This window comes from Abrus precatorius, unplaced genomic scaffold, assembly GCF_003935025.1.
Source record: "Abrus precatorius isolate BTA unplaced genomic scaffold, Abrus_2018 Scaffold7, whole genome shotgun sequence".
Taxonomy (NCBI): Eukaryota; Viridiplantae; Streptophyta; class Magnoliopsida; order Fabales; family Fabaceae; genus Abrus; species Abrus precatorius.
Window position 1 is genome coordinate 20464783 of NW_020874417.1, and position 12315 is coordinate 20477097.

The 12315-nt window shown below is 33.6% G+C and overlaps 1 protein-coding gene across 3 annotated transcripts; it reads left to right on the forward strand.

Annotated features, from left to right (window-relative positions):
- The first annotated feature begins 1207 nt into the window (after positions 1-1207).
- LOC113870950 lies at positions 1208-9578 on the forward strand. Of its 3 annotated transcripts, none has more exons than XM_027507551.1 (20): positions 1208-1529; positions 1915-2125; positions 2520-2594; positions 2722-2837; positions 3005-3119; positions 3427-3555; positions 3736-3783; positions 4144-4346; positions 4471-4667; positions 4881-5164; positions 5617-5763; positions 5994-6407; positions 6505-6654; positions 7161-7245; positions 7337-7461; positions 7608-7799; positions 7879-8013; positions 8115-8252; positions 8775-8981; positions 9062-9578. In XM_027507551.1, exons 1-20 carry the CDS (start codon positions 1402-1404, stop codon positions 9170-9172), a joined length of 3210 nt encoding a protein of 1069 aa, XP_027363352.1. In that variant the 5' UTR covers positions 1208-1401; the 3' UTR covers positions 9173-9578. The 3 variants fall into 3 exon arrangements, with proteins under 3 accessions (XP_027363352.1, XP_027363351.1, XP_027363353.1); XM_027507550.1 differs by having other exon boundaries at positions 1220-1529; positions 1908-2125; XM_027507552.1 differs by having other exon boundaries at positions 1398-1529; positions 1988-2125.
- Positions 9579-12315: the final 2737 nt, after the last annotated feature.

The following is a 12315-nucleotide window of genomic DNA, read 5'->3' on the forward strand; positions in this document are numbered from 1 at the left end:
ATCTTGTGACTTGTTATATTTAGATTGCAAGGAATAAATGTATTGGCCACGTTCGTCGTATTGTCTCGTGGAAGGAATTGCTGTTTACCAAATAAGCCAAACAAAAGCTCGGTGCTTGCCTCATGGATGCTTGTCATAAGATGAGCATTATTAGTCACATAAAGCCATAATTTTAGCGTCCAGGTAATATTTTGATTTTTTACACGTGTCTAGATATATAAAAAATTAATAAATAATATTTTTAAAATATATAATATTTAATTGTTAATATACTAAAATTTTCATTTTTGATAATTTTATTTTATATATTTTAGTTTTTTCATAAAATATTTCAACTAATTATATGTATTAAGAAATTTATTAAAATTAATTAATATATTATTTTGAAACAATTATGATAGTTTTAAAATTTATAACTATATCATTTTTTAAAATTATGTAATATTATACATAATAAAAAATTACAAAATTTAATACATTGATGTTCTTAAATGTAAAGTTTTCAATAAAAAATTATTAATTAATTTTTATCATCTACAATGTTATAGAAGTTAAAAAATTATTATTATATTACTAATTAAAAATTTAAAAAGTTTAATAACAAAAAATAATTTTTAACAAAAATATTAAATATTTAAAGTATAGTTATTTTATGATTGATGATATTGAAATAAAAATTGCCCGCTAAGACCCAACATTTGTGGTCATGTGGGCACAAAGTTTTACATGCTCCAATGGCAATGACAATGGCATGTGCACTGATTATTTATATCCCCAAAGATCCAGTGACTGGCATCAGCATTTCTCGATTTTCTTACTCTAATCTTTGTAATGACTAATACCAACAACAAGGCACTAATTTAATCACACTCATTAATGATGGATTAATAACTTCCGTGAGTCCTCAATTACCAATCAAAAGACCCAACCCAAGACTCAAGAAAAGCAGTTGACGGCTTATCTATAGTTGTAATTAATTAAATATTTATTTATGTGAAGAATTATATTATAAGATTTATTAAAATAAATCTCCCCACTTCAAGTAAAACCACTACCACTACACATTCCTAGAAATAGTAACCCCCAAGAAGAGTTCAAAATAAAGTTTCAAACTTTCACTGTTCACCATTTACTAGGGAAAAAATTGTAACATCATTTTTCATAAGAGTGCACAGGATTTTAATATTTTTTAAAAACAACCGATCAAAGTATCAGTTGTAATGTGTGTTGTAAGTTCTGACAGAGTTTGAAACGGCAGGACGGAGGTACACTTTTACAGGAAAAGAAAAAAGAAAAAGGAAAATGAATTTGTGTTCCTTCAATTCAATCCTACCTGACACAATCACGTGATCTACCACATCCAACATAGTCTCCCATGTTGTCTGACTCACGCGCCATTTCATGTTTGGGTTCTCTTTCCTGTTCCCATTTTACTGCTACTCTACTGCTGTTGTTACAATTCTCGCTTGTTCTCCATTACTGTGTGAGGGTTCAACTCTCACTCTCAGATCTTCTTCCCAAGGAGCAAGGTATTGCGGTTAATTTTTTCTATAACTCTTCTGGGTTGTTTTTGTCCTTCTCTAGAATTATCAGAGACTTTGCTGTTGGTACCTTTGGCTTTGGTTGTTATCCCTTGGGAAAAAATTGGTGTTGTTGATGATACTTTGAAAAGTTACTTTCTTTACAGTCTTTGGTCGTTTCTGCTTTATTTATTCCTTTCTGTGTCGTTGGTTTTTTCTTTTTTTTGTGCTTTTCATTTTGAAAAACGGGGACATGTTTGTTTGTTTTAGTAACAGCTTTCAGTTTCAATGTCTTTCCCTTGGATCCTGGCTTTACTGCATTCTTCTTTGGTTTTGTTTGCTTTCTCTTTTTGTTAACTGATTGGGGCTTTTTGCTTTTGCTGGTAGTTTTCAGGTTTGTTGTTGAATATCTTAGGTGGGTTTGCTCTAAATTTGGCTACATTGTGCTCTCATTTTGGGAATTTCAAGTAATGGGTATCATCTCGCGGACGATCTTCCCAGCATGTGGGAACATGTGTGTTTGCTGTCCTGCTTTGAGGTCAAGATCACGCCAGCCAGTCAAACGATACAGAAAACTGCTTGCTGATATATTCCCTAAATCCCCAGTTAGTGTCTCGTCGCACTCCTTTTTCCTTGAAAATGGAATTAGTAACCTCATTGTGTTCCTGTGTTTGTCACCATTGCTGTTGTTTTCGTTTATGGCTCTTTTTCCATCTATATGGCCTCTTAGGAAACACTTTTTTGTGGTGACTAATATTTATAGTGCCATTGTACATTACCATTAGGAGGAGAACTCAGAAAACTATCTTCCCTTCTCTGAAATAAAAATTTGAAACTAGTTGTTACTTTCTGTGCATTGGTTTTGCTTTACTGTTTTCAGTTATCTGCTGTTTCAGCTTAAAAAATATTTATGATTCTAATTAGCCAGCAATGCTTGTTGATGAATCAATTTACTTCATTGTATATCCTGGTATTGATGATTTAACTTATACTTCTCAGGATGAGACGCCAAGTGAGAGGAAGATTGTCAAATTATGTGAATATGCAGCAAAAAATCCTTTCCGAATTCCAAAGGTATTTATTATTTTATTTAACTCGTGGATTGGTATTTTTTTTATAATAGAAAAGAGAAGAGGAGATAAAGATGCTTGAATTAGTTGAATCCATTGTTGAAGTTAACTATTTCTGCTCTTTCTTCCAGATAGCAAAATATCTTGAAGAAAGGTGCTACAAAGAACTCAGATCTGAACGCATGAAATTGGTCAAGATAATAACAGAATCTTTCAACAAGTTGCTTTCAATCTGTAAGGTGCAGATGTAAGTTTCTCATAATTAATCAGCATATGTTTCCACATTCTGTTGGTGGTCAAACAATTGATATGTTACAGATTCTTTTCAATATTTCATTATGATATTGATCTCTGCTGCACATTTTTTATGTGATTCATCTTCAAAGTTTTGAGGTTATATCTTGTGTATTCCAGAGCATATTTTGCTGTTGATGTGCTTAATGTAAGCTCAGAGCTTTTGAGCTATTCTAAGGATGAGACCATTCAGACACTTGGTTGCCAAACCTTATCAAGGTTCATCTACTGTCAGGTGAATAATACAATCCAAAAAGCTTAAGTAAGAAGACATTTTTTGGCTGCTTGCAAATATGGTTTGTGCATGATTGTGCAAGATTTAGATCTTTATTTACTTCGACTAATGTACTTTGAAACAGAAAAAGTGGACAGTGCCTTTGTATTCAACCATAATTACATTTTGTTTGATAATTACAGGTCCTTCCTTGGATATTAAATTCAGTTGTTCAATTTAATGATGAATTAATTAGATTTTCCAACCTATAAATTAGCTGGAGTGATTTTTCCTTGCACTTTCATTCTATTGACACATGAAAGAACAGGTGGATGCTACATATACTCATAACATTGAGAAGTTGGTGCGGAAAGTGTGCATGCTATCTCGGGAACATGGTGAAACACATGAAAAGCGCTGCTTGAGGGCATCGAGCTTGCAATGCCTTTCAGCAATGGTAATAATGCTTCATTTGATTCTTTGTGCTTTTAATGGTGCAAGTTTCTGTTCATTGAATTCTGATTGCTTTCTGATGGTTATTTTATGTAAAATTCATGGTTGTGAGTTTTTTTATTGTTGTTTTGGAGTCTTTTAGGTGTAAGTGCATTGTTTATTTGATTGCATTTTTTCTTGACAGGTTTGGTTTATGGCTGAGTTTTCACACATTTTTGCTGATTTTGATGAGGTAAGTTATTGAGTTGTTCCTCACTAAAACCATTATAGCCTTTGGATCATTGTGTTTGGACTCGGCATATCTCCAATATGGGGCTGGGGGGATATGGTGAAATAATTTTTTTTGGTGGTAAATGAGACTTTAAATCATCTAAGGTTTCTTCTTGATGCTTTCAATTTCATGTATAATCTTTATCATTAAAGTTTGCAGTTTACACTAAAATAGGAAATTAGGAATCAAACCCAACAAATGTCTAGCTACCATTATGCTGCGAATTTCTATGAACAGATTTTTTAAATTTACATAATTAATTTGTGTGCTCTCTTCTCTGTCAGATATCATTGCTAATTTGTTAATTCATTCAAAATGTAGATTGTTCATGCCACTCTAGATAACTATGAGTGGAGTAGACAATGTGAAGATTCTGTTGTCAGGGCAGAGCCACATCATAATTGGGTGGATGAGGTTGTTCGGTATGAAGGTCGGGGTGGTTCAGTTGTTGGTAATGACAATCGTTCTAGCTGTGTGATGATCCAGCCACGACCTGAAATAAAAGATCCTTCTGTTTTGACTAGGTATTAGCTTATAGAAAAATGCAGGCCATTTCTTAGCTATTGGAGCAGTGTTAATCAGTCTATTACACAGCTTTTAATTACCCTTTGGTCCCCTTTTGTGATTTTTTTTTAATCATTATTACAGAGAAGAAATTGAAAAGCCAGATATATGGGCTCAGATATGCATTCAAAGAATGGTTGAATTAGCCAAGGAAAGCACTACTATGCGTCGTGTGCTGGATCCAATGCTTGCCTACTTTGATTCTAGACAACAATGGGCTCCTCAGAAAGGGTTAGCAATGATGGTTTTATCCAGTATGGCCTACTTCATGGAGAACTTGGGTATTTTACTCTCAGACTGTTTCTGGCTCAAATAACTTTTCAGAGATTAATTATTCAGTGGATTTGCAGTCATATTCCATGTTTTACTTTTAAAGATGTGTGGACTTAAGGATTTTAAAACAGCTATGAGCTAAGAACAATACTTTACAAGGATCTTTTATACAATTTTCCATTCTTGCCCCATAATGATGTTTTCCTTTCCCTTAAATACAGGGAATCAGCGCTTAATACTAGCTTCTGTGATACATCATCTGGACCACAAAAATGTCATGAATGATCCCCAACTTAAGACCTGGGTTGTTCAAGTTGCCACATCTTTAGCTATGCAAATTAGATCAGGGAGAGGGTTGTCAGAGATTGGTTTTGTTGGTGACCTTTGCAGGCATCTTAGGAAAAGTCTTCAAGCCTCTGGTGAATTTGTTGGAGAGCAAGAATTGAACTTAAATATCTCACTTCAAAATTCCATTGAGGACTGCTTAGTAGAAATTGCCAATGGGGTAGGTTTATGAATGCAACCCACCCACCCCTTCCTCCAAAAAACAAGTTGGGTAAAATATGCTTTTAGTCCTTATAAATATGATAAATTTGGTTTAGTCCTCCAAATTCTTTTATTAGTTCTGAACCACATAAATTTTAAATTTTTTTTAAAAATAGTCTATTATTACCTATTGATGATGTGACATGCGTTTATACATGCCACCTCAAAATGGTTGTTGATGTGGCATGTTTAGATGTTTGTCATGTTATCACTAAGTGATGATATAGACTATTTCAAATTTTTATAATTTATGAGGACCAAATTAAACAAAAAAAAAAAAAAAGCTTTGAAGGACTAAAACCAAATTGTCATATTTTTAAGGATTAAAAATATATTTAGGTCAAATTATTATTAATTGGTTCACTGCGTTCCAAGCTACTAAACTACTTTTTTCCTTGGTTGGTTGACTAGGTGATTGATGCCCAGCCACTATTTGACTTGATGGCAATAACTCTAGAAAATGTTCCATCTGGTGTTGTTGGTAGAGCAACCATTGGATCTTTGATAATCCTTGCTCGAGCAGTCACCTTAGCATTGGCTCGATTACGTTTGCAGCAGGTGAGAAGAGCTTGTTGTAATATCTAACATTGTTAACAAAATATGATTACACATACTAAAAATGGTACTACATGGTAGGAAGGAAGAGAGGCATTGCCTTGAACATAACTTTGAACCATATGCATTTTTCTGCAGAATTTTCCTTTTGCATGAATGGTTGAAGATTTTAGGAAGCTTGTTGGTGTTATTTTGGAATACATCTATTGATAATTTTTCATGCTTCCATCTAGGGATTTCCTGAAACTGTTCTTGTGCAACTCCTGAAAGTAATGTTGCATTCAGATGTGGAGGCTCGTGTTGGAGCACACCTTATATTTTCTGTACTTCTTTTTCCGAGTTCCTTCCATATGCGTGAAATTTCTTCTCTGCGGTCCAGATATCTAGATCAACGCAATAAAAGGCATTCTCATACTGCATCTGCATCTGCATCTGCTTCAATTACAGCTTTACTTGAAAAGCTCCGCAGAAGCAAAGATAGCACCAAGGCTGAAAATCATGGGAATATTGTTCATGATGGTGGCAAAGAAAGGGATATAATGGTAGAAGACTGGAAGCAGGGCTATGGCCTAAAGAATTCCCCTAACTTTTACAAACTTAGCTCTATCATTGATAGGGCTACAGGATCACCAAGTTTGACTGACACAGTATGTAGTTGAATTGATTTGTCAAAAGGTTTTGTTAATTGTTTTTCTTTGTAAAAAGTTGTTATTTACCATGCTTTGGTATTGAATTGGATCTCAGGAACCATACGTTATGAAACTTAGTGAAGATCAAATGGCCCATCTGCTCTCTGCCTTTTGGATTCAAGCCAATCTTCCGGATAATTTGCCTTCAAATATTGAATCTATAGCTCATTCATTCATATTAACACTAATTGTTTTACGCATGAAGGTAAAATTTTAATAGTTTATTTCATGTCTTTATTTTATTATATTTTTGTATCCCAGTAGTGTTCTATCTTAGTTGCATTTTTTACTTTTGGATAGATCATGAATGGTAAATTGAATGCATGTCATTTTGCATTGAGTTCCCAACAAAAGTTAATGTTTAAAATATATACACAAGCTGTTTAGTGACTCTAATGTTTACTGAATCATGAGTGACTTTGTAAACAATTTTATCATAAACAATGAGGCAACTGAAGAAATGTGTTGAACTTGTCATTGCAGATTATTTTCTCTTCAACTTTAGTCTGGTTCCATCTGTCATAGTTATATTCACATTTGAGTTATGGCTCTACCTTATAGATGAATATCCATGCCTGTACTTTTAGCAGATACTTCGTTTTTATTTTCTTAGGAAATTGAATATAATCAGAGTCTTGACTGCACTTTCTGCTATGTATTTCTGTAAGCATGACTATCATTGTTAAAATCTTTCACAATTCAATGTTTCAGAACCTGAAAGACAGAGATAACCTGGTAATCCGGTTCTTCCAGCTTCCTCTGTCTCTCTGGACTATGTTGTTGGACCAAAGTAATGGTATGACTTGTAGATTATCTTCTTAAAGGAGCTATATTTTTTTCAAGGAAAAAACAAAAAATGCAAAATTGATGTACTTTTGTTCTGGCAGGAATGATGCCCCCAGCAGGTCAGAGGTCTGTCTTTGTATTATCTGCTGGCATGTTGGTGTTTGCCTGCAAAATATACCAGATTCCCGATCTAAATGATGTTTTTGCATCATTAGCCATATCTGAAGTGAGTGACTGGTCTGGTTCTGGTACTTTGCTACTCTTTAATGTCTGTTAGAGGAATTCAACACTGATTTTGACAGTATAAAGCAATGATGTTTATGCATGATATGATAAATGTATCTTAATAACTACACACTACCATATAATCAGGTTGATCCATTCTTGGGTATCAGTGATGATCATCAAGTATATGCTAAGATCCAAGTGGATGTGAGGGATTATGGTACTGCTGCTGATAATCAGTCGGCTAATTCAATATTATCAGAGTTACGGAACAAAATACGTAATTGTCACCAGACCATAAAGGAAGTGTTGGTTCATCATTTAGCCAACTTTACTGAGGTATTAGATTTGATGCAGGAACTATATTTTGTTCATAGCCCCTGACTCTCTCACCTGGTTTTCCTGTTTGTTTTTAAAGCTGGATGCAGATGAATTGGCTATGCTACTGTCAGAGACATTCAAGCCTGATGAAGAATTTGTGTTTGGTCCACAGTCAATTCTTGATCAAAATCAAATGATTTTCCATTCTCAGGAGTCATTGTCATTTGATGGGGTATGTAATATCTGTTAACACAGTATTTATTGTTTGCAGAAATATTATAACTGGCTAGCTCGCATGTCATTGCCCATGGCTTAATATCGGTTATTGTGCAGGATTTTCCCTCAAATTCAGCAGGTGAAGATGACACAATTAGTGAAGCTTCTGTCTCTGACCTTTCTCGATTTATGCCAAAGATGCCTGTATCCCCTTCTTTGCCTCATGTTATCAGCATTGGACAACTTATGGAATCGGTACACTCTCTGTCTTGCATGTTTGTATGTATGACAGTATTTTTGTGTAATCAAAGCACATATTATACTGTAGAGAAATGCTACTAACAACCTTATTTTTAATTTCATGTGGGACCCTCCCATTTTGTGGGTTCCCAATGTATTTGAAAATAGTTTGTTACTAGCTTTGCTTACGCTGACTAAATCAGTATTATGCAGTGTATGCTCTAGTGGTAGCAGAATGACAATTTATTCAGTAAAAATAAGAAAGTAATTTGAGTATTTAAGGGGAAATGCTGTGAATTTTGAAATAATATGAAAACTAATATCGCAGTCAACATTAGGTTTGGAGTAAAAGACGATGTTGTGGATGGGGTGAGAAGCGAATGCAAAAAAATAACGGAACATGACGCTCATTTTCGACATTCAACATGACGGGATCCAAATCCCTATTTTTCCAAGCAATGTAAATGGGCATGAATTGCATTCTGCATGCATCTGTTTCCTCATGGTCTCATAAGCTCAATTGCCCACCATTTTCAGGCGCTAGAGGTAGCTGGTCAAGTGGCTGGAACGGCGATCTCCACTTCACCCCTTCCATACAATACAATGGCTAGCCAGTGTGAGTCACTTGGAACATGTGCAAGGAAGAAACTTTCAAATTGGCTTGCCTTTGAGAATCATTTCAGTCAAGCAGCTGATAAATCGTTTCTGGCAATCGCTGACATTAGTAACTCTGCACTTGAAAAGGTTTGTTCTGATAACAGAAACACAGAACTAAATAAATCCAATTCTTCAAATGCAATACTAACACTGTTATATCATTGTAGGTATCAAATGGTGGTACTGGGCATACCCAGTTGCCAAGGGACACAGGACTAGCCATGAGGCTGCCTCCTGCTAGCCCATTTGACAATTTTCTCAAGGCTGCTGGGTGTTAGATTAGATGTTTCATGGTTACACTTACATATGCTATGTTAATCTTTGTATAGCTCTAATGTTAAATATTCTTCCAGACATGAGTTTCTAGGATGTTTATTAGTCCTTTTTAGGACTAGTAGGTAAATCTCAGTGCTTTGACTTGTGTAATTGTAGAACGACAATTTCTCGACTTAACTGTTAAAAGACATTACGGTATCTGGAATCCAGTACTGTTTGAGGTGGGCGCAGTGCTGCACGCCTCAGCAACCTTAATGTTTTGGAGTCAATTGAATTGGCAATTTGCTGCTGTTTGAGTCTCTGTAAATCCAGTGTGTTAGTGGCACTGCTAAATTCTGTGGTGTGCACTAACTGTACGTGGAGGGTTATTATTGGGTGCACGTGTTGCATAAGTCAATTTTGCCAGTACACGGGATTAGGATCGGGTTCAGTTTTGATATGTAAATGTTATTTATTCCAACTTCAATAATCTTTTTTCCGATAGAACATCGTAATTTTTAGAAATTTTTGTATGTGGTTTTTTAAAATTACCTACTTATAACGTTTTCTGAATGTCATTAAGTTGACTTAAATCTTTTGTTGTTTAATAGTTTTGAAAGGTTTGGTTTTTATTTAATCAGTTGCTCAGTTTTTGTTGCCATTTTAATCTACATCAGGACATCTATAGGGGTATTTTATATATTTGAGGAATCACTCGTGTTGGATTAATTTTGAAAGATTTTGTAATAAAAAGTTTTTAAAGTATTAATATGGTGACAGTTTGAACCTAACCTAATTAGACGATCAAATTTCTCAAAGATTATTACGATGAAACATTCAACTTCGAAAGATTAACTAATGAATATCTCTGGATTATTCTAAACAGTTTTCTCTTAATTGCGACCTAAATCATACACGAGTAATCGTGATCTTTTCCAAGTTATGAATGATAGTTGAACCAAGAAAATTTAGTAAACAAGTTTTCAGAGTTCTTATTCACGTCTAGTTTTGTAATAGGAAACAGTCTTTGCAGTCACAAAGTAGAAACTGTATTCTCTACAGCAATGCAGTTTCTGCAGCAAAGATCTCAGCCATTAATTTTATATCTAATGGCTATAACGCAAGGGGGAAACCTTTTCAGTTTTTGTTGGTGATGTGTGAAAATAAAGAAACAGAACATAAACTAAGTTCTACAAGAACAACATCCATAATATCCCCAAGTAAAAGGAGACTCGTAAAGAACAGTAAGAGCCCAATTGGATGAAAATTGAAAAGTAGATGCATCTCTATTGGTGTCATTGAAACCTATGGATTGAAGTGTACGGTTTGCAGTGCATAATGTAAAGGGTGACTCAAATAGTGTGTAACTAGTTAGTGTCAAACAAGTTCTTCAGTCCGTAGCGGTACTACATGATTGAACTGCCATAAGTCAATGTTATGGCCTTGTGGGTTGAATTTTAAACTTACCAATTTAAAAAACGTGTGGGGTGGTGGTAGTAGTAATTTGCATATTTGACAAACCCATTTGTTATTATGTGACCCTACATGCAAATTAAATTATTTTGCTAAATTCTCAAGTTATATAATTCCGCTCATGAAATTATTCAGTATCCATTAAATAAATGATAAAACAGGAGATATTTCACTTCCATTCGTATTTTAATTATTTCTACAATTCAGAGCGAAAAAAAAGGCAAAAAGGGAAATATGAAATAAGAAAACTAGAATGATGACAAAGATACATAAATATTGGAAAATGAATAAAACAAAATGAAAAAAAGGGAGAATATATTCATGGCCAATAAAGCAAGAACACAAAAAATAAAAAGGAAGAACTTTATGGCGGAAGGGACCTACCCATTAGACCTTATTAACGAGCAATGCCAACCCACAACAAATGATTGAAAAGCTGTCAGGTCCATCTCCTTCAATGTGGCTTTAATAAACTGTTCCTCCTCAATGACTTGTCTCACTTCCAATGCTTCCCTTGGCTTCCTTCCATGTCTTTTCTGTTAGTAGCGCTGGCAATCAAGTGTACTATTGGACTTATGGTTATTATTATAATTTTATTAATTTTAGCTCTTAATATTAAATTTAAGTATCTAATGATAGAAAATTTTAATGAAAAAAAAATATACATCTTGACTTGATAAACATCAAACATGGTTTTGTCTGAAGGGAACCTACTATGTACGCATAGAAATCAAAGCACATTTAATGGTAGGTGCATACTTTTTAGGTGAATAATTCCCTTTGCTTTGAATGGTTAATAGTTGGTGAGCTGCAAGGGAAAAAAGCAGTGATCATATGTGAAGAAGTATTACAAAGGTCATAAGAAGTGTCACGAAGGGCGATATCAGTGTGTTTGGATGCACTGATTTGAAGAGGTATGAAATTGGGAGCACTGATTCTAGTAAAGAACTTGTGCTTTTCAGTTGTTTGAATTTTTCTTGTCTTGAGCTGCAAAAAATAATGTTGTGGGCCCCGTAAGTATAATTTTTCATCACCACACCTGTGAAACGTGTGAGTTTATTTTTTTTATACTAGTTTGTTTAAATACTAAATAATCTTTAATATAACTTTAAAAAATAAAAATTACTAGTATTAATAAATAATGATATACTAAAAAGGTTTAAACTTATTATTATTATATGCAAGTATAAACTTATTATTATTATTAGTATTATTATTATTATTATATAATTTATTTACCTCTTTTTAATTCATTCAAATAAATTTTTTTTTTCATCTAAATAATATTTGTTTTCTTTTATTTTATTTTTCTTGTTTCATTAGTAGCAGCTTTGTTTGATAAAGATAACTTATAATTTTTATAAATTTTAAAAGTTATTTAAAGAAATATTTAATTTTTAAAAGTTAGTTACTGATATTTTTATCACATTCTTCACATTTTATCTTTTAACAGAAAAAACAACTTATTTTTCATCTAATTTTAAACATAAGTGAAACAACATCGAGAAAATGTGTTTTTTTTTAGAATTTTATTCCATTTAAGTTTAATAAAACTTTAAGTACATATGCCCCCACCCCCAACAGGCTCGATTAGTATCTTCACACGGTGGGTTTTTATTCATTTTGATATTTGGAATTTATAATTCTGTTGTGCCCGCAGAAAAATATTATCCTGAAGACACCGTGAAATGGG